The following is a 24,475-nucleotide window of genomic DNA, read 5'->3' on the forward strand; positions in this document are numbered from 1 at the left end:
TGTACACATAAACATACATGCGTATGTACATGCGTATATACCCACACATGCATACATGTATATGTATGTACAGCCACCTGCTGTGTGCCAGGAGGTACCATGCCGGTCTCTGGGGAACACAGTGGAGAGCAGCTCAGACAAGGTCCTTGCCCTCACGGAGCTTGAGGTGAGACAGATAACCCACAGATAATTATTATATTAGTGCTACGGGAAGGACAGAATGCAATGAAAGCACATTCACTAATAACCCCAGCATTCGTTATACAAATATGTAATGAGAGATTATATGCGTTAGAAGATCATTTTTACAAAAGAATAAAATTATGCCTCTTATTCAAGTATAATATGAACATGTTTCAAAGTTTTTTTTGTTTTTGTTTTTTTTTAAGATTTTATTTATTTATGTGACAGAGAGACAGCCAGCGAGAGAGGGAACACAGCAGGGGGAGTGGGAGAGGAAGAAGCAGGCTCCCAGCAGAGGAGCCTGATGTGGGACTCGATCCCAGAATGCCGGGATCACGCTCTAAGCCGAAGGCAGACGCTTAACGACTGAGCCACCCAGGCGCCCCCAAAGTTTTGATTTAAATCATTAATTTATGAGGGAACCAGTACTAAGAACTAGTTCAAAGGAGAATCCAAAGAGAAAACACACACACACTCTCTCTCTCTCTCTCTCACACACACACACACGTCAATGAAGGATGCTGAAATTAATTTGCTGAAGATATAAAACTAGTTTCTTCCAAGAGGGCTGGGAGGGACGCAGGTCAATTGTACCTCGAGCATATCCAATCTATTTGCACCTCTTTGGACAAGAATTATTTGTATTACTGTCAGTCTCGTTACAACTTACAGAGATGTGCTCTAGCTCAGAGACAGTGGCAGGCAGGGACTATCACAGAATCAGTTAACCCGAAATGAGGTGAAGGCAATGTCTAGCATCCCATAGGACATCCAGTCATCTTTTTTTTTTTCTTCCCCATTTCAGACTCTTTTATAATTTTCCCTGATGCGAGGCAGACCTGTGCTGGGTGCTGGGTGCTGATAATACGGACCCCTGCTGGGTGCTGGTAAGCCATACACACCCAGAATGTCCCTCTGGGGTTACACTATTCCCTTCTGTTCTAATAGTGGGGCTGGAGGGCTGGGGAACAGACAGCAGCTAGAAGCCAAACTGGGTCTTTCCCATTTTTGTCCAACAGTCAGATTACAGAAGCACTTTGTAGGCTGAGAACAACCGGGGCCCCTCTGTCTGGTTCTAAATCCCCAAATAACTGAAGCCTGAGCTTTTCCTGTGAGTTACTGACTCCTTAACAAAACAACTTTATTTCTTGCTTCTGCAAAACTATGTCTGAAAATATGTGATTACCTTTGCAGATATAATAATCAGAAGAGAAACTTGCTCTTCTGTCTACTTTGGACAGACTGATCCATGGTAATTTGTTTTCCCTCAAAAAATCTGTTGTATTTTTTATTTGGTGATTTATGGTTCTAAAAGTTGGAGCATGTTGTAAAACTTATTTTCAGGTAAACTTTTGTTTGAGTTCTAAATGCTGTTATCTCCGAATTTTCTTGAGATAACAACAACTGAACACACACAACAACTGAGGTAATTTAAGATTGTGGTAAGTGGCGTGAAGTAAGTAAGTGGAAAGCTACAACAGAGATGCACTGGGGAAGACGGAAGGGTTGCTTGAGATCGGGGTCAGCACACTTTTTCTGTAAGGGACCAGATAGTAAGTATTTTAGGCTTTGAGCGGCGTCCGGTCTTTGTCAGAGCTCTAGGCTCAGCCGTTATAGTGGGAAAGCAACCATAGACCATGTGTATGTGAATGCATACGGTTGTGTTCCAATAAAACTTTATTTACAACAGTAGGTGGTGGGCCAGATTTGGAATGTGGGCCATTGTTTGCTGATCCCTGCTTTAAATAAATAGGTCATGTAAGGCTTTCCTGAGAAGATATTTAAGATGAAACCTGAAGTATAAAAGCTGGCATTCTAAGCAGAGAGGACAGGATGCACAAAGGCCCTGAGGTAGAAAAGACTGGTGTGTCTGGGGAACAGTAAAGGGACCAGTGGCTGAAGTGCAGTGACTGAGGGAGAGTGTGGTAGAGGATGAGGTCAGTGATGTCGGCAGAGGCTGGGACAAGATAGAGGGGTGAGACTAGCAAGGAGGCTAGAGTAGGCATTTCGGCAAGAGAGGAAAGCAGAAGGCAAAGATGGTACTGGAAATGGAGAGAATGGCTTCCGGCTTTTCTGTAGGGCGGCAGGGATTCATCTCAGCATCTGAGACAACCTTTCTGCCCATCTCCTGCTGCTGAATGTCTGAGCTCCTCTCCTGGGGTCCTTAATGAGGGGGCCCCCATAACCCCGCTGGCCTCATTCTCCCTGCTCCTGCCGTTGCCTCCCTTCCCCCCACCCCACCCAGGAGGATGTGCAAGGTTCTGCCGCAGAGCCCCGGGAATCTGTGGTCTCCCACCCTTGCTCAAGTCGCGCTCGCCATCTGGTCTCTTGGCAACTTGCTTGTCTGTCAGGCCACCTGCTTCCCCTCTAAACCGTGATCGTGTTGAGGGCAGGACTTACCAGTGAACCATTGCCACGTGCGTGAACAAAGTCAGAGTCCTGATGATCATCAGCTGACCGAATGAACAAGTAAACCCAAGCGCCTAGCATAGGGCTCTCAATCCATGGTTTGTGCTAATGCTCATTGAACTGATTAGTCATAAAAGAGTGAATGGGGCGCCTGGGTGGCTCAGTCGGTTAAGCATCCGACTCTTGATTTCGGCTCAGGTCATGATCTCAGGGTCGTGGGACTGAGCCCCAGCTCGGGCTCCCTGCTCAGTACAGAGTCTGCTTGAGATTCTCTCTCTCCCTCTCCATCTGCCCCTCCACCTGCTTGCACTCTTGCTTACTCTCTCAAAAAATAATAAATAAGTAAATAATAAATAAATAAGTAAATAAAAGAGTGAATGAATGAACTCATGATGCCTAGCATCAAGTCTTCTTTTTTTTTTTCAGAGATTTTATTTATTTATTTGACAGAGAGAGAGAAAGCCAGAGAGAGAGAGGGAACACAAGCAGGGGGAGTGGGAGAGGAAGAAGCAGGCTCCCAGCGGAGGAGCCTGATGCAGGGCTCCATCCCAGAATGCTGGGACCATGCCCTGAGCTTAACCGACTGAGCCACCCAGGCACCCCTAGCATCAAGTCTTCTTACAGAACAGGGGCTAATACATATTTGTTTTCATTATTTAAAATTTGAGTAATATATTAATAATTTTCAAAAAATATAAAAAGGGTGAAATGTATTCCTACTGTATTTCCTATCTGTTTGTTTCTCATCATGTTTATTCATTTCTGATCTTTTCAGAGGCTCTTCATGCAAATGTATGCAAATGAAAATGCATATTGTATTCCCCTGATGGGATGGGACAGCCAGGTCCGAGGCTTCCTGAGAGTGGGTTGGGTGCGACCGGTCCGCCTGAGCTGCTGCTTGTTGGAGTCAGACCTCACTAAAGGGCCACAAAAGCCCAGAGCCAGAACCTTCCTCCCTTTCCAGTTTTCCTTCAACTTATTATTAAGGAGAAAGTCTGTTGAATGCTGGTGTGTTTTTAACACCTCTCTCGACACTTACTTCCCTTTTTAACAGAGAGCGGGCCTCCACCTCCAAGGCCTCGGCAGGCAGCCGGATCTGGCAAGAATTTAATGACATTGTTTTGTTTTCATTGTACTTATTTTTATGGTTACCTTCTATTTATGGCACGAGATACTGGTTTTCCATTTATGGAGGGATCTAAAGTTCCCTTTTGAAATGAATATATTTATGTATTTAAAAGAGGATCCATTTAAAGAAAAAAAAATATTATGTAACTGGCAACACAGGTGGTACCCAGACATGGAAAACATTACCAAGAGGGACAGGAGGGGCTGAAAAGGAGAATATGCCTCTCAGGTCAAATTCCTCTCTCAGCCCGTATTTAACAGAAGGGACCGCTTAGTGGGATTGGGGGGGGGGGGGCGGGGAACCATCCAGACTTTCTCAAGGTCACTCCAATGACACGGACCAAGAAGGGGACCTCCTGATCCGCCGGCGGTGGGGACGGCATGTGCCAGAGCGGCAGGGCAGGGCCGAGTCACAGACCGAGCGAAGAAAGGCCTGTGTGTCCTGAGGGAGAGGAGGGACGCTGCGGGGTGTTCAGCAAGGGCTCTCCGTGCGCTAGACTCCGCGCGGCGGCTGGACCTCGCCTCGAGGGAGCTCGCAGACTCAGAGGGAAGACGCGTGCTACGAAACCAGCTCCAGCTCCTGGCGGCAGTGGGGCAAAGGCTCCAACACTGACACCGGCGCCCACGTCTGAGGCTCTTGCCTGCCCAAGGGCCACGTCCCCATTTTCTTTTGGGAAGCCACCCTCCTCCACTCTTGGTTCTCGTAGCTCGGGCCGGGCAAAGCCGCGTCCACTGCAGAGGTGAGCACGCCACCGGGCCGGCCATCAGAACGCTTCACCCCTCTGCCGCGGGGCTTGGCACGAGGTTGGCCAAGTCGCCCGAGCCAAGCCGGGGGCGCCTTCCCTGGGACCTTTCGCGGGAACTGCTAGGGAAAGGGCCCAATCCGAAGGCGTTTCTAAAAGGGTGAGTCGTGATCCAGAATCGCCGGCCGCCATCTTTGCCGTCACCAGAGGAGAGGCTGCCCGAGAATAAAGCTGACGTTGAGGAAAGCAGGGATGAGGCATGGAGAGCGTTCTGCTGACATCCTAGGATAACCCGCATTCAGCCCCGAGATCAGTGCCCTGAACTCAGCTCTGGAAGCCAATAACTTACCTTTTTTTTTTTCCTTCCCTATTAGCCACTTTGAGCTGGCTGAGCTCCGTTACCTACAACCACAAAAGACCTGGCCAATTCCAGGCAGGAACAGTGTCATGGGCGAGTTGGAAAGCAAGAGCCGTTGGGGTGATGCTTTTTTGGGGAATCCTTGCCTGTGGAGACGAGATTGGAACAGGGTTTTGAAAAATGAAGAAGTTTTTAATACATGAAGAAAAAACATTCTTTCCAGCGAGGGGAGCAGCTCGGGCAGAGGCTGGGCAGGGAAACACTGCAGGGAACAGCAAAATCAGTGTGGCTGGAGGAAGAAGGAGGGGTAGACAAGTGGGGGGAGGAGAGGCTGGCCCGAACTGTGCAGAGTTAGTCTCTTCCTGAATTCTCTTTTTCTACAGGAGCGCCCTTCATCAGTGCATTTATCCATAATCATTTCCTGAGCACCTACTATGTCCCTGTCACTCTTAAAGGGCTGGTGAGAGAGTAGTAGACAATACAGGCCAAGTCCCTGTCCTCTTCGTAGCTTCCATTCTAGTCGAAGACGGCGGGCAGGAAACATGATGAATACAGAAATAAATATCATAGTGTCAGGTAGCAAGAACTTGTGAAGAAAAACTAAGGCAAGTAAAGGGCATAAAGATTGGTAAAGAGTTTTTCGGGATGATGAAAAAGTTCGGAATGCTCCTGGTGGTGATGCACAATGTTGGGAATGTGCTTAGTACCACTGAATTGTACATTTAAACATGACGAAGATGGTGAATTTTAATGTTATGTGTATTTTACCACAATAAAAATAAAAAAGATTGGTGGAGGCATGCTATTGTAGCTAGGGTGGTCAAGACAGGCCTCCCGGAGGAGGTGGCATTTGAGCAGAGACAAATGAAGGGAATTAGCAAGCCTTGAGGATACGGTGGGGAGAGCATTCTAGGTGAAGGGAAGCAGACGCAAAGGCCATGAGGCTGGAGTGTGTTCTAAGGACTGAAAAGATACGGGTGTGCCTGGAGCCCAGAGAGCAAGCTGGGAGAGGGAGGGAGATGAGGTTGCAGGGGTGGGTGCAGGAGCTGGCATGCCAGAGACAACCTTGGATGGGTGGTAAGGGCAGTGGGAAGCCGGTTCAGGGTTGGGCAGGGGAGGGACATGAGTTTTCCCAAGGCCCTGCCCCTCAGAAGCAGCGGAGCTGGCGGTCCGCAATGTCCAGCCCCAAGCCACAGGCACACCAGAGCTGGGAGAGGTGTCTTGGCATTATTGCATCCATGGGTGGGGTTTCTGGGAGTCCCTGAACCCCACATGAAGCTCGGTCGTCCATGAGTATTTTTTTTTTGGGGTGGGGAGAGCGGGTTCATTGCTTTCATCATAGTCCCAGGGGGGTTCTTAATAATCCCTACATTGAAGGTGCCCTTGTGCATACAATGGAGAAAGATGGAGAGTTTTTGAATATTGGACTGATGAGGTCCAAGTTGTGCTTTTATTTTTTTATTTTTATTTTTTTTAAAGATTTTATTTATTTATTTGACAGAGACAGCGAGAGAGGGAACACAAGCAAGGGGAGTGGGAGAGAGGAAGAAGCAAACTCCCACTGAGCAGGGAGCCCGATGCCGGGCTCGATCCCAGAACCCTGGGATCATGACCTGAGCCAAAGGCAGACGCCTAACGGCTGAGCCACCCAGGCGCCCCCAAGCTATGCTTTTAGAAAAATTACTTTGGCTATTCGTTGCAACATTATTCATAAGAGAAAATACTGGAAACATCCTTAATGTTCACCAAGAGTGGCCACGTTAATCACGCTGTGGCACAACCGTCCACAGAAGGGAACACGATGCAGCCATAAGGACGAAGGACGACTCTCTTTATGCACCGATAGGGAACGAGGCCAAGATATATTTTTGAGTAAATGAAGCAGAATGCGGACCGGTCTGCATAAAAAGCTTCTATTTGCGTTTTTTTAAAGGGAGGGGGCAAGAGTATAGATCTAGGTTTGCTTCTCTAGGCACAGATCTCTGGCAACATTCACAAGAAAATAGCCAATCATATGGGTTTTATGAAGATGAAATTAGTTAATATTATATAATTGCTCCGAAGAGTGCCTGGTACCTAATACGCGCTGGAGGAGATTTTGTGGGATAAAATAAGAGAGGGGCCACCTCAGGGGATGGAAGGAGTGACTTGGGGCTGGGAAGGCATTTACTTTTCACCCAATGCTCTTAGGCGCCTTTTGAATCTGGTACCACAGGCAAACATTGCAATATTTTTTTATAGCTAAAATTAAATATATCTGGATAGATAAAAGATAATCCGGCGGTGTCAGAGACTGGAAGGAGGTCCCGCCCAGAATCCCCGGGAATTAGCTGGAATTGGTCAAAGGCTACATTGTGTGGTGTGAAAATCAAGACGAGAGGAAAAAGGGGAGGGGGGACACCAAAACACCCACGCCCCAGGGCCCACTATAAAAAGCACATTTAAAAACACCAGACTGGAAACGTTTTTTTATATTATTATTATTTTTTTTTTTAAATAGCCAAAGCACGTCCCCCCAGGAGGCGTGTTGCAGCTGCGGGCCTGGGCCTCGGCGGTTCCCAGGTGATGTCAGTCCTGGCCAGGCGCCAGCCCCGGCCCCTTGGAGACGGTCTTGGTGGGTTCAGCTTGACTGTTTTTCCTTCCTGAGACTTGAGGACACCTTCCTGTCTCAAAGAAAGCAGCCTTTCCAGGGCTTTCTGAGACTCGGGGCTGGGGGTGAGAGGGGCGGTGGGCCTGGGCTGAAAGGGAGGGAGAGGCAGGGGGAGGGGGACAAGGGTGGGGGAGGCTGCCTCCAGGAGCCAAGTGAGTAGCGAGAGCGAAAGACGGGGCCAGCTCAGTGGCTCCTTACCCATCCCACAGGGGGTGGGAGGGGGTGTGTTCCTTGGGAATCCAAGGCCCGCCTCCCTGACCCCATCCTCCCCCTGCCCTGGCTGCTGCCTGGGGGACCAACTGGGGTGGGGTGGGGTTGGGGGGCAAGAGACGTTCCCACGGAGTTCCCAGCTGGTCAGCGCTTTTCCTCCTCCCTAAGCTCTGGGCCCATCCCGCTCTCCTCTTTGGTTAAAGGCTTGTTGCCAGGAGCTTCTGAGCTTCCAGGCCGCGTGGGTTTCCTGCAGACGGGATGAAGCACAGAGCTGGGTTCGAGGCATGACTGCACTCCTAGCTGGGTGACCTCAGGACAGCCACTGCTTCTTTACGAACCCCATCTGTGACATGGGTAAAATGAACCTCGCAGTATGGTGTGCAGGCTGAGTCAGACTGTGCTGGCGCTGCGTCCTGCACTGGGGATGCTGGCGGCACGGTGGCAGGTGGCAGGCCGCGGGGGTGGTGGGCCGAGCCCGGGGAGAGTTGCCTTCTCCCTCAGAACCTCAGCTGTGAGTTAGCCCCTGGGCAGGAAAGGAAGGAGGCGGAGAGGGTGGGCTCTGGACCCTGTGTGACCTGGGGGAGCCGCGAGGATGCTACCAGCCCCTGCGTTGCTGGGGTGGGGAGCAGTAAACGGGTTACGGCGCTCAGACCGTCCGGCACTCACCTCTTCGTGCTCTCCTCCGCCCAGCGGAGCTCGCTGCCGCCGCCGTGTTGGGCTCCTTCACAGCGCTGCTCTGGGGGCTCGGGGAGGTGCGTCAGGGACGGTCAGGTGCCCCATCGTTCGTCTGGTGCAGGGCGGGCGAGACCACTTTGCAGAGTCTTTCATACTCGGCAGAGCCTTCTCTGGCCTCAGAGCATCGCCCCTGTTTCCTGCACTCTCTCCCAGACACACGCCCCCGCCATGCCTTGGAAGCATCTGTCACATTTTTATGTGCTCAGAACCTGCTTTTTTGATAGACGGTGGCCTCCATGAGGGTGGGCACCACACCTGTCTTATGCTCTGACATCCCTAGAGCCTTGCATGGTCCACAGAGCAGTTCAACACATGTTTGTTGACTGACTGACTGACAGGCCAAGCCACCTACCTAAAGCTGGTCTATGATGTTAAATTCTATCCTCTGCCTCCTGATGGGTTTAACCTCCTCTCTGTGGCTCAGGCCATGGGAGCTGGAGCCAGAGTCCCTGGATTTACATCACGGCTATGCCATCACCTAGCTGGGTGGCCTTGGACTTGGTTTTCTAGATGGTGAGGTGTGGATGACGAGAGAACCCAGCTAGGCAGGCTGTTGCCTAGATTAAGCGAGGCCGTGTGTGTAAGGCCCTGGGAGCAGTGCCTCTGACTGGTGAGTCCCCTCAAGGTCACTTCCTCTCATGCTTATCTCTGCTCTGGAATGTGTCACCAGGCAATGAAAACAGTGACTGGGACACATGGAATCTGGTTCTGGCTCATCTCTGACTCGCTGGGACATTGGGGATGTGCCTCGCCTGCTCTGGGCCTCAGTTTCCCCATTGGTGACCTGAAGGGCTCCAAGGAGATAAGCTCCAGAGGCCACTCCACGGAGAGCCTCCAGGAGTCTGTGTTTGAACCTCTCCAGTTCTGGGAGCATCGGCAATGTCACGGAGCGTGGAAGATGCAGGCTTTGGGACCCATCCCCAGACTCTGACTTCTTCAGTGCAGGCTGGGCCCTGGACTCCTCTGGGCACACTGAGGCAGGAGTGCAACCTGGGCTGTGCAATGCCCTTTTCTGTCTTGTTCTGGAAGCCCAGGTTCACTTGGGGTCCTATGGGACCAGACACACACCTGATGAGGTTGTGCGGGGCAGACAGGACACCTGGTTCAAATGCACTCGCTTACCAGCTTCCCTGTGACCTTGAGCGGATTCATTAACTTCCCCATACCTCAGTTTCTTATCTACAAGATGGGGCAAGAGGGACACCTGGGTGGCTCAGTCGCTTAAGCATCTGCCTTCGGCTCAGGTCATGATCCCAGGGTCCTAGGATCAAATCCCGAGTCATATTCCCTGCTCAGTTGGGAGCTTGCTTCTCCCTCTGCCGGCCACTCCTCCTGCTTGTGCTCTCTCTCGGACAAATAAACAAACTCTTTATTTAAAAATGGGGCAATAGGGGCGCCTGGGTGGCGCAGTCGTTAGGCGTCCGCCTTCGGCTCAGGGCGTGATCCTGGCGTTCGGGGATCGAGCCCCACATCAGGCTCCTCCGCTGGGAGCCTGCTTCTTCCTCTCCCACTCCCCCTGCTGTGTTCCCTCTCTCGCTGGCTGTCTCTGTCTCTGTCAAATAAATAAATAAAATCTTTAAAAAAAAATGGGGCAATAATAGTACAGACTTGTCGAGTAGGCTATATTGATCAACTTATGAAAAATGCATGGACACAGCAGGCTTGCAGAAAGTGAGGCATTTTTCCAAGCTTAGAGGCTCTGGGCATTAAGAAACAACAACTCCTAAATTCTATCAGCCTTCCCTCCTACAAGGCCAGTCCATCCCTGTCTACAAAGCCCTCCGGTCCACCATGAGCCGACTGCTGAGATGAGGAAAACCAAGGCCCAGAGAGGGGAAGATACCCAGCCTGGGTCACACAGGAGCAGCAGCCAAGCTAGCCCAGGCTAGGGCTCCTGCTTTCCAGCCAGTTCACCCTCAGCACCTCCCCGGTTTCCAGGCCCTGCCGGCCTGCCCTCTGACCCTGGCCCCCTGGGAGCCTGATCCCAGGCCCGTGGGGTCTGCAAGTCTGGTCTGGATTAGATACGCTGAGGAGCAAACGCTGGCCCCCTCAGCAGGCTGCCGGGCGGACCCGTGCTTGCAGCTGCTGAGGCTCACAGGGACATAAATCATGGCGGCAGGAGGCTCAGGGACTGGGACCACCCTAGCCTCCCAAAGGGCACGGGGGCCTGGGAGTCACGGGCAGGGACGCCTGGGTCCACCAGGGGTATTCTCAGTCCTCGGTTGGAGCAGCTGTAGCGAGGGCGAGTCAGAGGGGCCAGGAGACCATTTGGCAGGCCTCACATCCTCTCGGGCCAAAGTCTCGACTTTGCTCTAACTTTTCATTCTGCAATCATTTCCAAACTTCCAGAGAAGTGAAAAGCGGGGCAGAGAACCCAATACACCCTTTACCTGGATTCGCCAAGTTCAAGCGGCTCGCCACATGGGCAGGATCCTTCTCTTGCTCACACAGGTTTTTCCTGAATCATTCCAGACTATGGCCCCCACGTCATGTTCCTGTACCCCTCAATGATACTTTGGGGTGTATTTCTTAAGCACAAGGATATCCTCTTACGTAACCATACTGTTAGCAAATTCGGAAAATGGAACATTGCTACAGTGCCTTTATCCGATCTATTGTTCTTACGCTGATTTTGTCAACTGTCGTCTCTAGCATATCCCACCCCCCACCCCCGCGCTATGGACTCCAGTTCGGAGTCATGTCCTGCATTTTGTTGTCCTGGCCTCAACTTTGGCTATCATACCCACATGGGGTAAAACACAGCCGCAGGAGAGGCAGACGCTCAACTTCACACGTATGCCTCATAAATTGATAGTTTGGTAAATCCTCTATTTATTTATATATTTCAAAAATGATTTTATTTGAGAGAGAGCGAGACAGAGAGAGCACAAGCAGGGGGAGGAGCAGAGGGAGAAGCAGACTCCCTGCTGAGCAGGCAGCCCACTGTGGGGCTCGATCCCAGGACCCCGCAATCATGACCTGAGCTGAAGGCGGACGCTTCACCGACTGAGCCACCCAGGCGCCCTGTCATCCTCTGTGTAAAGTTCTTGTGATAATGCCTTGTATTTGTGACCGTATGTGGGTGCTTAAGAGTTAACCTGCTAAATATACCACACATTTTTGGAATTCTGTTTTGTGGTGCTTTTTAATCTAACAGGAGCCTCATAAAATGGAAGCGGCTGGACCAATAAGGGGAGCTTAGTGCAGTGGGGGAGCCCTGGCTGGAGGAAAGGGTGCTGCATTCTTGGTCCTGCTCAGATCCAAGCACTGCGCACCCAGGGCCCACCGTTGTTCTCCTCTGGGCTTTGATGTCCCTCATTGCCACGGGCAACCTCTGAGGTCTTCCATCTGCAATTGTGAAATTAGGGAAGAGAACCCTGTGTGTCAAGGGGGGATACCTGGGTTCCTAGTGCCCCAGGAGGGCCAGGGACTCACTGGGAGACCCGAGGAAGGCTGCTTCCTCTGGATTGGCTCAGTCCCCTCACTATGAAGTGGTGGCCTCGGAGATCATTTTTGTGCGATGCTCCTAGTGTCTAAGAAGTTTTGGGTGGAGAGCGCGACCTAAGATTTAAGCCTCCCCTTCAGGCTCCCAGGTGGCCTGGCTGAAGCTGGTCACCACCCCCAGCCCTGCGTTTCTTCTCCCTGAGCTCCTTTTACTCCTCTGGCTCCAAGGTGGCCCTCACTCAGGGAACCTTGGGGAGCCTGGCTGAGCTGGCCCACCCTGAAGATGGGAAGCACAGGCGTTGGGGGGCAGGGATATTGAGCAATTGCCCCCAGAGAGATACCGGTCCAAGGCTATGCCTCTCCCAAGTCACGTGTGTCGGGCTGGCCTCTCAGCTCACCCAGGCTCGGACATGAACTGTGTGCAGCCAGGAATGAGGCTGGAGGAAGCCTGTAAGCTGCAAAGTGCACGAGACAGAGCACGACGCAGGTGTGAACGAGTCCAAAGTGGCTCTAAACACGGAAGGCATTTTTGTGCCGAACAGCGTGTGCAAGGCTGCCGCGTGTGTGGGAAAACAATGCCTCCACGGCTTGCCTATGTATGCAAAGACTGTTCCTGCAGGAATTCCCAAGACCCTGATGAACAGTCATTGCCCGGAAGAACGGGAACCGAGTGGCTAGGAAGGAAGGAGATGTACTGTTGCTTTATTCTCTTCTGTATCGCTCGAGCTGGGGACTCTGTAAGTGTATCCATTTCAAAGGAAATAAAATGGGAAGAACCCGGCGTGAACAGGAGTGCAAGAGGGGCTCCCAGATGCTCTCCTGATCTGCATGCTGGGTACACGAGTGTGTGCAGCTTGTGCAAATTCACTGAGCTGTGCACTTACTGGCAGGTGCACTTGCCTGCACGTGAGTTATACCTGGAGGGAAAGCTGTAACGTAGTGTAGGCTGTAAAAGCTTGTTTCAGGATCCGTTTTACAACAACTCTGTAGGATTACAGTGTTAACTGTGGTTGTCTTTGGGATGGGTGCTATTTCTAGGGTCTTGCAGCGTTTAAATGTTTCACAATGAAAACAGAAGCAGAGAAACCGATAGATGCTTCTTCAGAACTAGAAATCAGGATAGAGCACTTCTGGAAGGACACAGAGGAAAGTGCTACCAGCTACTGCCTTTGGGGAGGAGCCGGAGGGAGGTATGGGATTACTTACCCCGTGCAGAAATGGTCTGTTAAAAACTATTTAACAAGGCAAAACAAATAATTATCATTCTGTCCCAGCTATTCTTGCTGGTTAGAGACTGGCCCAGGGAGGCCCAGGGTGGAGGTTGAGTGATTTCTCTGGGCTCACCCAGCAAATATGGTGGCAGAAGTGGGCCTCCAGCCCCAAGCACCCAAGTGTCTGCTCTGTCCCCACTCCCGGGTTTCCTGCCATTGACAAGTCACAGTCCTTTCCTATGGCTTTGCCAGGGGCTGCCTGGTCCTGGGCAGACACAGGGAGTACAATGTGCTTTCCTAATTAGCTCCCCCAGGGGGAAGCACGACTACACTGGGACAGGATAGGCAAGCCCGGTGTCCCTGGAACACTGGGGACACGAGGTACAGGGTGCGTGGAAGGCTCTCCCAGGCTGGACCTCAACCCCTTGGGGCCCTCCTTCCTCCACTTCTCATGCCAAAGAGGTTAAATGTGGTGGTTTCATGGCCACTCCAACCTACACTGACCCCCTTATTCTCCCGGGGCCTCGGTTTTCGTCTGCGAGGCAGACGGGGTGGGTCCGGCTCACCGCTGTGGGTCTGGCACAGCGCCTGGCATGAGAGTGTGCTCGGTACTCTGCTGACCTGCCAAACGGGCAGCCCCAGTTCAGGCTCAGTCGAAAAGCCAAATGCAGAGCAGAGTAGATACAAGCATGGACTCTGGCCAGGCGTCTGTCAGTAAACACTAATTAAAAGTGTTTGTTAACTTCATTTTCAAATAGGCATGAGTGTACCTGGAGGCAAGGGTGGCTGCCCGGCTCTGCGCCTCACCTGGCCCCTGTCTCTGCCTTGCCTTCCCTCCAGACTCCTGAGCCTCTCTGATCCTGGCCTCACCAGGACCGTCCCAGCCGGAGAGCCAAGGGCACTCGGCCGCACTGCCCAGCTGTCCCCATCACCATCGTGGCTGAGTCTGTGAGATGGGGAAACACCAGCCCTCACCTCGCAGGCCTGCTGGAGAAGAACAGGAGCCTTGGGGGGGGGGGCTGGCACTCCAGTGGGCATCTCTGGGGCAAGAGGAGGCTTTGGGGGTGGACAGACCTCACCTCATCATCCTGCTACGCGCCTTTGGGGATCACTGCTCCTCCAAATCCTCTCAGCTAAAACGGGTAAGAACATTCTGTTAGCGCACTCACTTGCACATGTGGGAACTGCGTGCCTACACAGCCCCGTCTGGGAAAACACGGAGAAGGGACGGGTTACAGTACAGAACATTCTCCAAGCGGAACAGCCGCTAAAGCGATGAGGCCACCCTTTACCTTTGTGTGCTGACTTGGGATGACAGCCGACCTAGGTCAGGGAGAGACGTGCAAGGGGTAGAAAGCATGGACAACACGCTATTGGTTGTGTAAAGAGTAGGAGAAAGTTAACATATACATGTTTCTGTCCTTGCTTGGTTATTCATAAGGAATGGGTCAAAATCTGGGAATGGGACAGATCACAAAATCTGGTGGCTGAGGCAGCCTGCAGGGAGAGCTGGTGGCTGGAGGGCACCAAGGAGGGAAGTGTCACCATATTTCCTCTTGTACCTGTTGAAGTTTGAACCATGTGGATAAATACATTCATTATTCAAAAATAAATAAAATTAAGATTTCTTGACCAACCACACCAGACAGCTAAGGGCTATTCAAGAAGACTGTGAAGTCTGGTTATCTTGACTTCCGGAGACCAGTCCTCCTGCCTTCCCCCCAGCCCCACCCCCTCCAGGGCAGAGGGCAGCACCTGTGACATCTGGGCCTCTGCCAAGTTTAGGAGAGGGGCCACCTCTGACCTCTGATGTCCCTAGTCCCCTCCCTCCCCCGTTCTTCAGCTGGGAACATCTTTTATTTAAAAATACTTTTTTATTTTAAACTCACCAATTCTCTCTCTCTCTCTCACACACACACACACACACACACACACCGACTGACATTCATTCACAGATATGCACGCGTCCTCTGTCACCAACAGTCTTTGTTTTTCCAAAAGTTCAGCCTTGTCTCTGACCCGCCGGGGCTGGGGCTGGCTGGCTGGGTCTTCTTAGCTCTCTGGGGTGTGGTGGAGATGTCCCAGGGAGCTTGCCCACAGGGTCATGGGCCCAGACCGTTGTCCCCTGATCCAAACGTGAAAGAGGTTTGGATCTGGGGTCTTCTCCCCTGTTTAACCAGTGGCTGGCCTGTGGCTTCCTTCTCCAGGGTCCTGCTTGGAACAAATGCCACAGGGGTCTAGGCTCATCTCCGTGGCACTCGGAGGGGGGCCACCCCCCTCACCTTCAAGCAGCTGCCCGCCAGGTCACGACGGCCACCCTGCAAGAGGAAAGAAAGAGAAAGTTCGATCAGGTCACCACAAACACTGAAACTAATCTTTATGTCCAGCAATAGAGGACTTGATAAATAAATCACAGCCACACCATAAAGTTCTCCACAGCAGAAGGCGGAAGAGACTATTCAGGACTGACAGGGAATGATGGAGAGATAACTGCATTTAAGGCCAAAAGCAAGAACTGAGTAAATGTTCCTGTGTGCTGAGATGTCTGGAGAGAAGGGCACGTGGGAAATTGCTAATGGGCTTCCTCAGAGGACAGGGACTGCACGAGGAGGAGGCATGAAGGGTGGGAGGGAGGCTTTTTTTTTTTTAATGCTATATACTTTTTTACCTTTTTCATTTCTTGTAATTTCATTTCATGTAATTTGTTGCTTTTTTTTAAAAAAAATCCAATACATTTTAAGTCATAGTATTTTATATTCAAGGGCAAACCAAACGAACCCCACATGAACCCCACTTCCTGACCGTAGGCCCAGGGGCTTACTCATCAACCTTCGAAAGTAGACTGGATTTCTGGTCTCCTGCCCTCATTCAGGGTGTTCTCTCTGCCAGGAATATGTGCTCTGGTCCCGTCTCCCCAGGAAGGTTTCTCTATTCCTGCTATTACCCAGCACTTCCGGGGACATTTCACCAGGAGGAAACTTAGAAGGGGAAGACAGAGTCTCTTTTTGTTCCCCCAACAGGCTGGGAGCTGAGGGAGGCGTAGCGAAAAGTTCTTCACTCTGTGTCCGGGTTGCAGCCCTGAGCCCGACATGGAGCCGGTGCCGACTGCTGCTTGAATCTGTGGTGCCTGCTGGGAGATGAGCTCATGGTGGCAGCCCCTGAAGCCATCTGTTCCTCACCCTGCAGGGACCATCCCTACCCGGTGTTCTGAGGTTTGACGTAGGGGCATCATCCTCACTGGAAGCCAGCGAGGTCGCAGACATTAGAGCACCCCCTCTGTTGAGGCCTCCAGCCGCTGAATGTTGTCGGTAAAAAAGCTAGGCTAGAAATCCGTGTCGTCCAACAGCCTGTTCTGCTTCCAGGACCTGCTGGTGTCTGAAATCCCACTGTCAATGCTTGCCCCACCGAGCCTGGCTAGGAGATGATAGGACAGGCCTCTTTCTCAGCCATCTAGAGAAATAGCCAACCATCTGGGAGCTCTGCCCCCTACCCCCTCCGCCCTGGGCCCAGGTTGGGGCAGATCCATCCAGATGTGAGCCCAGCCTCCCTCGAGGCTCTCTGGGCCCGGGGACAACGTGTTCATTCACAGGCAGGGCTATTTTGAGGGCTGAGGCCACAGTCCCAGCAGAGCCTGGGGCTTAGGCTTCTCAGACAAATCTGGCAGGAATGGCTGAGAAGGGGGGACAGGCATGGGGGGGAAGGGGGTGTAGTGTTGGGGGATAAAAACTCCACCTCCCCCTCTTTCACTCGATGACCTCAGAGACAGGGGGAGCCCCCTCTCCACCAAGTCTGGCAGTCATGGGGAGACCCCGGTCTTATGCTAATGCTGGGACTGTTCCCCTCCCTGAGCTTCAGTGTCCTCATCTATGAAATGGGGACAACATGACTCTACTGCCACCCCAGGGTGCAGGCCATTGCAAATGCAGCTGTGCAAGAGGCTTGCAGACTGCCAAAAGCACTTAGAAGGGGCCCTGACTAGGCCCCAGCTTCTCCGTCCCCTAGGAACTCAGCGCCCAGGGCTCTGGGAAGCACCCTGATTAGGATTACTCAGGCCTGAGTGAAACAGATCTGGGCTTCGATCCCTGCTTTGCTGCAGACTACCCGTCAGACCTCGGGTCCATGACTTTACCTCACTGAGCCTGTCTCCGCATGTGTGAAAGTGGCGTTCACCTCGCTAAAGCCCTTAGCATCGTGTCAGCCACGTCGTAAGCATTCAATAGATGTTCACAAGTATTATTATTGGCATCATCGGCTAACGGTACCTCCTTGCCCCCCCGCCCCCTCCGCCCCGTGCCACGTCCGCTCCTGGGCTGTGTGCGCCAACTGGGGAGGGCCTTACAAGATGATCCTATCCAACCCTACCCCCGGGTGACCAAGCGGGAAGTGGTAGAGACAAGAAGCCCCTCTTTCCACCTCCCACAGAGGAGCACACTTACCCCTCCTTAAACAGAAAGATACTACAGAGAGCATGGTGGTCCCTGGTGACCCCGTCCTCAGACCAGCCATGCGGGAGGGAGGGGGTGGCTCAGAGTAAAGCAGTAGAGTCTGGGCCTTGGAAATCTCTGGCCCCCAAAGCTCAGAAGGGGGCCCCTGCAGTGGCTCCATAAGAGAGTCAGTTTTGTTTCAGTTGAGTCTTCGAGGGGCCAGAGCTGGCCAGGATCGCCCCTCTCGCTTGTTCCCAGAGGAGCCTGTGGGGTTGAGCATGGCTTCTGCAGCCAAATTTGGCTAGGTTCTTGGTCCTGTAGACAGATCGCAGGGAAACAGCCAGACCCAGGCGAGTAAGTCCCTGTGATCCACGGGACAGGCTGAAACCAGCAGAGAGGGCCCCGCACCCTGCCCCGCTGCGGGTGTGGGCGCATGGCAGACGCACCTTCTCCCCCAGGCCTGCAGTTGCAGCTCCCCGGCCCCCCACCCTTCCTCCCCACCAATAACCTTTCCCACTTTCCAGTCAGGCAGGCCTGAGTTCCAACTCTCACTTCATCATGGACAGCGCCTCTGAACCAGCGACAGCATCTTTAAGCAGGTGGGGGTCACCAGAGCACCTCTTTCCCGTGCCGCCGAGGGGGTTTAACCAGCATGTGTGAAGAGTGCTTAGGAAATCGGTGCCCAGCAAGCCTGCCTCCACTCGGTGCTTGCCACCTTCAACGTCTTCCCCTTTCCTTCTCTCTATCATGTTTCCTGAAGCCAACTCTTGGGGTGCCCTGCGCCTAGAACACCTTTGCTTACCCACTCATCTGCCTGCCTCTGCTCCCAAGCATGTGTCAGAAATTCAGCCCCTGGCTGGGGGCTTCCTCTGAGCTCCCACAGTCCCTCGGTGCTCTGCCTTCCCACCATGAGAGTGAGGCATCCCTGTCTTCAGCCCCAACCCCTTGCCCTGGCCCTGGAGTTCTGCCTGTGGTGGGTGCGGCCCCACAACCTGCTTCTCTGGGAATGTTCTCAGAGCCAACAAAAGGCAATTATTGGGTAGATAAGTTTGGCTGAACTGAAGGAACAGGTGAAGGGCACTGAGAGGGTTATCACCGAGGGCCCAGCCAGCCCTTCACATCCCAGGCTGGATGCGTGAAGGCCCTCCTGGGTTCCCCACCCTGCCTGGAACACTGGCCAGGACCCGCAGTTTGGAGTGGCAGGGTACAAGTCAGACAGAGCCTAAGACGACTGACTCAGGGAATCTGAAGCAGCCATGGGGGCGAGAGGCCAGGCTGGGAGTCTGATGAGTCAGAAGAGGATGGTCTGGGGCCAGGACACAGAGGCTTCCCCAGGACAGAGTGAAGCAGGGGGTGTAGAACAGCTGTAAGAACCAAAGAATGGGGGACTCAGAGACCTGACTCCAATCCCCCATGTCCTTTCACTTTCCAAAAGGCTATGAGAGTCAGTGACTCTCCCCGTCTCAGTACCTCCAGATGAAAATGCTAGCTGCTGGAATCCAAAGGTGTCACGGAGACCGGCTTCCCGATTGTAGGAGAAGGTCAGGACAAGAGAGGGAAAGGTGGGGGTGAAGCAGGCTCCTTGGGGCCTAAGCAAGAGGAGAACCCGCTTCCAACCAGCAGACTCCCCTTGCTACCTCTGCAGCTTCCCAGTCCCATCCACCCCACCCAGCCGGATCTCATCCTTATCTGGGACACCCCAGGAGCTCAACTCCAGCTCAGTCCAGCTGACTCAACAGTGACCTCGCCCCCACGCTTCCCCCCTTTTGGGGAGACCCCCTTCTTCACTCCTACTGCTCATTGGCTGGCTAGCTCAGACTTTTAGTTGGGGATCTGTGTCTTGTTTTCTTCTCCGTCTCCTGCCTTTGGGTCAAGTCTTAGGACCGCGGACAATTAGTTTACTGGTAGGGGTAGTTGGTGGCAACGCGGACCAGCAAGCCACAGGACCTGCATTGTGGCTTCCCAATTGAGCAGATGGGGGCATGCGATCACACCCTCCTGAGCCTCAGATCCTCATCAGCGATAAAATGGGCAGAATAACTATCTGGAAGTTCTTGTGAGGGTAGAAGAGGTGGAGGAATGCACCTCGCGCAGGGGAAGCGCTTAATAAAATGATGGCCTTTCTAACTACTTCCTCACGCTCTTTCCCCTGCACACCTTCAGTTAAAGGGGTGTCCTTCCGTGAGCAATCTCCGTTCTCTGGGCTTTCCCGCACCGCTTCTGTTTGCGGGTCCTGTGAGTGAGTGGTTCTGTTCCACACCAAACCCTGGGCTTGGAGCGCCGCAGCCCCCGACGAACTTCCTGTCGCTTCCCCCTCTCTTCACTGGCGTCCCTGCTCCTGTTCTGCTTCCCTAGGAGGCCCCGTCCCCCACCAACCCCCGACCCGCGGCTACAGCCCCGGGGCTCCGCGCACTCACCCCTTTGCGCTGGTTGCTGAGGCAGAAGGTGCAGATGGAGCGCGGCTGGCGGCCGCCGTCGGGGGCGGCGGGGACCGCGCTCTTGGCACTGCCGGCCGCACGGAAGCACGGCTGCCCGTCGTCGGCCGCGTCGCCCAGCAGCAGCACGTTGGCCAGGTGCGCGATGTAGCTGGACGCCAGGCGTAGCGTCTCGATCTTGGACAGCTTGCGGTCCACCGGCTCGGTGGGGATGAGCGTGCGCAGCGCCGTGAAGGCCGTGTTCACGCTCTGCGTGCGGTCCCGCTCCCGCGCGTTGGCCGCCTGCCGCTGTCGCACCACCACCACGGGGCCCGCGCCGCCGCCGCCCGCCCGCCGCCCGCCCCCGGGGCCCGGGCCGCGCCGCGCCGCCTCCAGGCCCTCGCAGCAGCCGAACGACTGGTCGGACGCGTCGCTCTCGCTGCGGTTCTCCTCGTCCTCGCTCAGCAGCCGCACGTCCGGGTACAGCACGTGCGCGCCGACGGGGCGCAGCAGCGCGAACGCCATGGGCGCCCGGCCGCGTCCCTCCGTGCGCCGCGTCCCAGCGTCTGCCGCGCCCCGCCGTGCGCTCCCGCGCGCTCCCACGGCCCGGCCGGCCGCCGCCTTATAGCCGGGGAGGGGCCAATCACGAGGCCGCCCCGGCGGGGGCGGGGGCCGCCGCCCTGGCCAATGGGGAGGCGCCCTTCGCGCCCCGGCCAATGGCGAAGCGCCCGCCGCCCCCGTTCCCCAGGTTGAAAGCAGCCCGGGAGCTAAGTGGCCCGCCCTGAAGGCTCCAGTCTCCGCAGGCGAGCCGGGCAAGTGTTTGGGGGTCTGGGTGGCCGGGGTGGGGTGTGTCCAGATCCGGACTCTTTATCCTCGGTCTAGACCCGCAGGGGGACTCTCATGGCTTCAGTTTCCTCGTTTAGAAAGAGGATTGCAGTGGAACCAGGTCGGGGGTTTCCCGCCCCCACGTTCTGATACCGTGGTTCTGCAGCTCTCTTGTGTGCAGGAATTGGGGAAGGGGCCTGTTGGCATGACAGATTCCCGGTTCCTCCCGTTCTAATTCAGCAGGTCTGGAATGGGGCCCGGGAATCTGCATTAGGATGGTGTCCATGGAGAAGGCTTAGAGAAGCACTATAATCTTTCCAAATAAGGATTCCACAGTGTCACATCCTCAACAGCAAACTTAAAAAAAAAAAAAAAAAAGGCGAAACAAAAACAACATACACACACACGCACACACACACATACCAGTACTTCATTCATTCGTTTATTCATTCAACAAATATTTCTTGGGTCCCTGCTATGTCAGGAATGGTTTCAGGTCTGAGAATAAAAAGGTGACAAACTCTTTGCCCTCATGGAATTGACATTTTGGTTGAGGTCCTACTGTGTGCCGGCCACCGTGCTGAATACTTTACTGATCTTAACTGCTCCTTGCTGAAGTCGTGGGGGAGTATCCCCGATTTACAGATGAGAGAGCTCTAGCCTTCAGTCTTGCAAGAGGTGAGTGGAGGCATCAGCCCCAGCCTGTTTGCTTCACTATCACCTGTGTCCTACTGACCTCCACCATCAATAAAACACAAATTGCTTTCCTGTACTCTCCCCAATCCCACCCTGGCTCCAAATCCATATCCCCCTCCGTCCTCAGAATGCCACCACAGAGAGAGAGAGAGAGAGAGAGAGAGAGAGAGAGAGGTGTGACTGTCTTTCCTCATTGCCTGCCTTCCTTCCTTCCTTCCTTCCTTCCGGAAACCTTAGACTGTTGAGTCTGACATGTTCTCCTTCTCGAGGGCCCTGGGAAGAATTACTGAGCTGTTGATGGCGGCTGGAGTCCCCCAGCTCCATCCTGGGGACTGGCCCAACCTGTATCCCTAGGCTTTGAAAATAACATTCTCTTCAACCTGAACGTATCTATGTGGTAGAGAGGACACAGGGAGTGAAGCTGAAGGGTTTCTAGATGTGTCTTTGGCTTGTTTTCCTTTCTGGGCCTCAGTTTTCTTGAAGATGCCTCCCAGCTCTGCCACACTCCTTTCCTGGCTTCCCCCATCCACGCCCGAATGGGGGAGGGGAGCTAGATGGTTTCCCTTGGCTCCTGCAGAGCAGCCCCTGATGTCTTCGGGCCCCAGGGTCTGTGGGAAGTTCTGTTCCCACACCTGGCTCCCCCACCCCTCCTCATTTGACCGTGACCCCAGCCAGGCTGGGCTTTGGGGAAGAGGAGAAGGAGCCTGTGCGGCCCCCTCCCCACAGGGCTAGTCCCACACGCAGCCCCAGGCCAGGCTGCTGCTTCCTGAGCCGATGAGTTATTACCGGGAGATTTCCTTCCCTGTCTGCGCCTCCTCGCAGGGGCTCCCGGCTCCCTTCACTTTCGCTTTCTCCCCCTTCTCCCCTTCTCTTTTGCTCTCAGTCCTCTGGAAGCTTGAGATCCCTCTGTCCGGGCCCCCTCCCCATTCCAGCCCCCGGTTGGAGAAGCCAACCAGGGCAGGCCCTGGGCCCGGAAGCCGGGGAGGGCTCACTTGGTAGGCTCATTCATTCACTCGCTCCTCAGGCAGGCTTTGACACACGGGACCCTGGGAGTAAAATAAAACCATGAATGAGACTGAGTCGGGCCTTCTGCAGCCCGGAGGGGAAGGCAAGCTGTAAACAAAGAACTCCAGGACAATGTGGTAGGAGCCAGCCGTGCGCCTGCATCCAAGAGCCCCGGTCCAGCCGGAGGGTAGCTGCCTCGTGGACTCTCGGTTTCTCGGTTTCCTGCTCTGAAAACTGGGATAATAATAGCACCCCTTCCTAGGGCTGGTGATGGTTCTGAGAGTGCACGCTGGTAAAGCCAGGGCCCGGCACCTTTCAAGCACTCAATACATAAGAGGAGCTTGTGCTGAAGTTCTTAGGGGCTGGCCCCAGCTGGAGGAAGGACCCATGGCCTGCAAGGGCTGAGCAGCTTTGACTCTGTTCTCAGCCCCAACCCTGGGAGTGGGAATGAGGCTCTTGTCACATTCTCAGTTTACCCTTCACCCACAGGAGGGGCTCAGCTCCTCCCATCCCCTGTCCTCTGTCTCTCTGCTCCAGAGACACTGGCCTCCTCGCTGCCTGGGGAGCCCACCTCTGCCGGGTATGCACCCCACCTGGATATCCCCTTAGCTAAGTCCCTCCCTTCCTTCCAATCTTCCCTTAAATCTCACCTCTTCAGGGAGGCGTTCCCCCTCCACTGCCCCTACCTACTCATCTCCTCCAGCACCCTGACGGCTCTCTGTCTCTGCCTCACCCTGCTTTCCTTCTTTCCAGAGCATGCGTACTGCTTTTATTCATTCATCTGCAAATATTAATTGAGCACCTAGTATGTGCCAGGCACCGTTCTGGGTCTGGGGACTATAGCAGTGAACATACTACATAATTAGTTGTCTCCCTCCACTAGAATATAAGCGTCCTGGGACAAGGACACTATATTTTGCTCATCTCGTTTCCTCTGTATCACAACCTTCCAGGGTAGGTGTTGTTATTATTCCCAATTCACAGATGAAGAAACTGAGGTCCTAAGAGCTCGGAGTGACTTGCCTGAGGTTGCACCATGGGCCCGAGGGGAGCTCAGGTCAGTTACACTCCTGACCCAGCCACACAGCCTCTCTGGCAGCCCGGACATGTGGGAGGGCTGAGTAGGAGTCCGTCAGGTAAGAGGAAGAGAGTCTTACAGGTTGAGAGAACAGCCTCTGGCCCCTGCCTTCCTGACCAGGGCACCTTGGGCGTCTGTCCGTCCCCCTGAAACACTTGGAGTTCCTCCGAGCCACCAGCTTTGCACATCGCTGAGCCTTTGCCGCAGCTGCCCTCCCTGCCTGGAGTGCTCATCCCTTCGGCTCTTCCCAGCAACGCCACCCTCCCCAGACGCAGGAGCAGCTTCTTGGTGAAGCCCGCTTTGCTGCTGCTCTTCTCCCTGGTGCGGTCTGGTCTGGCGGTCTGGCATGTTGATCACGCTGTATTTTGACTTCTCTCCCTTTGTCCCTGACTCCCCACTCTCCTCTCCCTCTCCTTACAGGGCACCTGCTCTAATATATTTTTTTAAAGACTTCATTTTTTTAAAAAAAAGCAGTATTTCCGCAGGTTTTCAACAGAATTCAGAAGGCACAGAGGTTTCCCATAAATAGCCTCCCCATTATCAATGCCACTCACCAGACTGGTACATCTGTTACAACTGACGGACCTACACTGACACATCGTTATCACCCAGAGTCCACAGGTGACTTTAGGATTCACTCCTGGTATTGTATATTCTGTGGGTTTGGACAAATGTTTATAACGACATCATTATCATACCATCATTATGGTATCATACAATTTTCACTGCCCTAAAAATCCTCTGGACCCTGCCTGTTCATCTGCATCCCATCCCTGCCACCGCTGATCTTTTGTCTCTGTAGTTTTGTCTTTTCCAGAATGTCCTATGGTTGAATCATACAGTACATACATAGCCTTTTCAGACTGATGTCTTTCTCTTAGAAATAGGCGCTTAAGTATCCTCCACGTCTTGTTGTGGCTTGAGAACGCATTTTTTAAGCATTGAATAATATTCCATTGTCT

At 53.5% G+C, this 24,475-nt stretch overlaps 1 protein-coding gene across 1 annotated transcript; it reads right to left on the minus strand.

The window, feature by feature from the left end:
* Nucleotides 1-14,920: 14,920 nt before the first annotated feature.
* On the minus strand, nucleotides 14,921-20,489 carry TCF15 (transcription factor 15). The gene is made up of 2 exons (XM_026503205.4): nucleotides 19,913-20,489; nucleotides 14,921-15,389 (listed from the first exon to the last, which is right to left on the minus strand). The coding sequence occupies exons 1-2, from the start codon at nucleotides 20,432-20,434 to the stop codon at nucleotides 15,315-15,317; spliced, it is 597 nt and encodes a 198-aa protein (XP_026358990.1). The 5' UTR covers nucleotides 20,435-20,489; the 3' UTR covers nucleotides 14,921-15,314.
* Nucleotides 20,490-24,475: the final 3,986 nt, after the last annotated feature.

Source organism: Ursus arctos, unplaced genomic scaffold (genome assembly GCF_023065955.2).
Source record: "Ursus arctos isolate Adak ecotype North America unplaced genomic scaffold, UrsArc2.0 scaffold_16, whole genome shotgun sequence".
NCBI lineage: Eukaryota > Metazoa > Chordata > Mammalia > Carnivora > Ursidae > Ursus > Ursus arctos.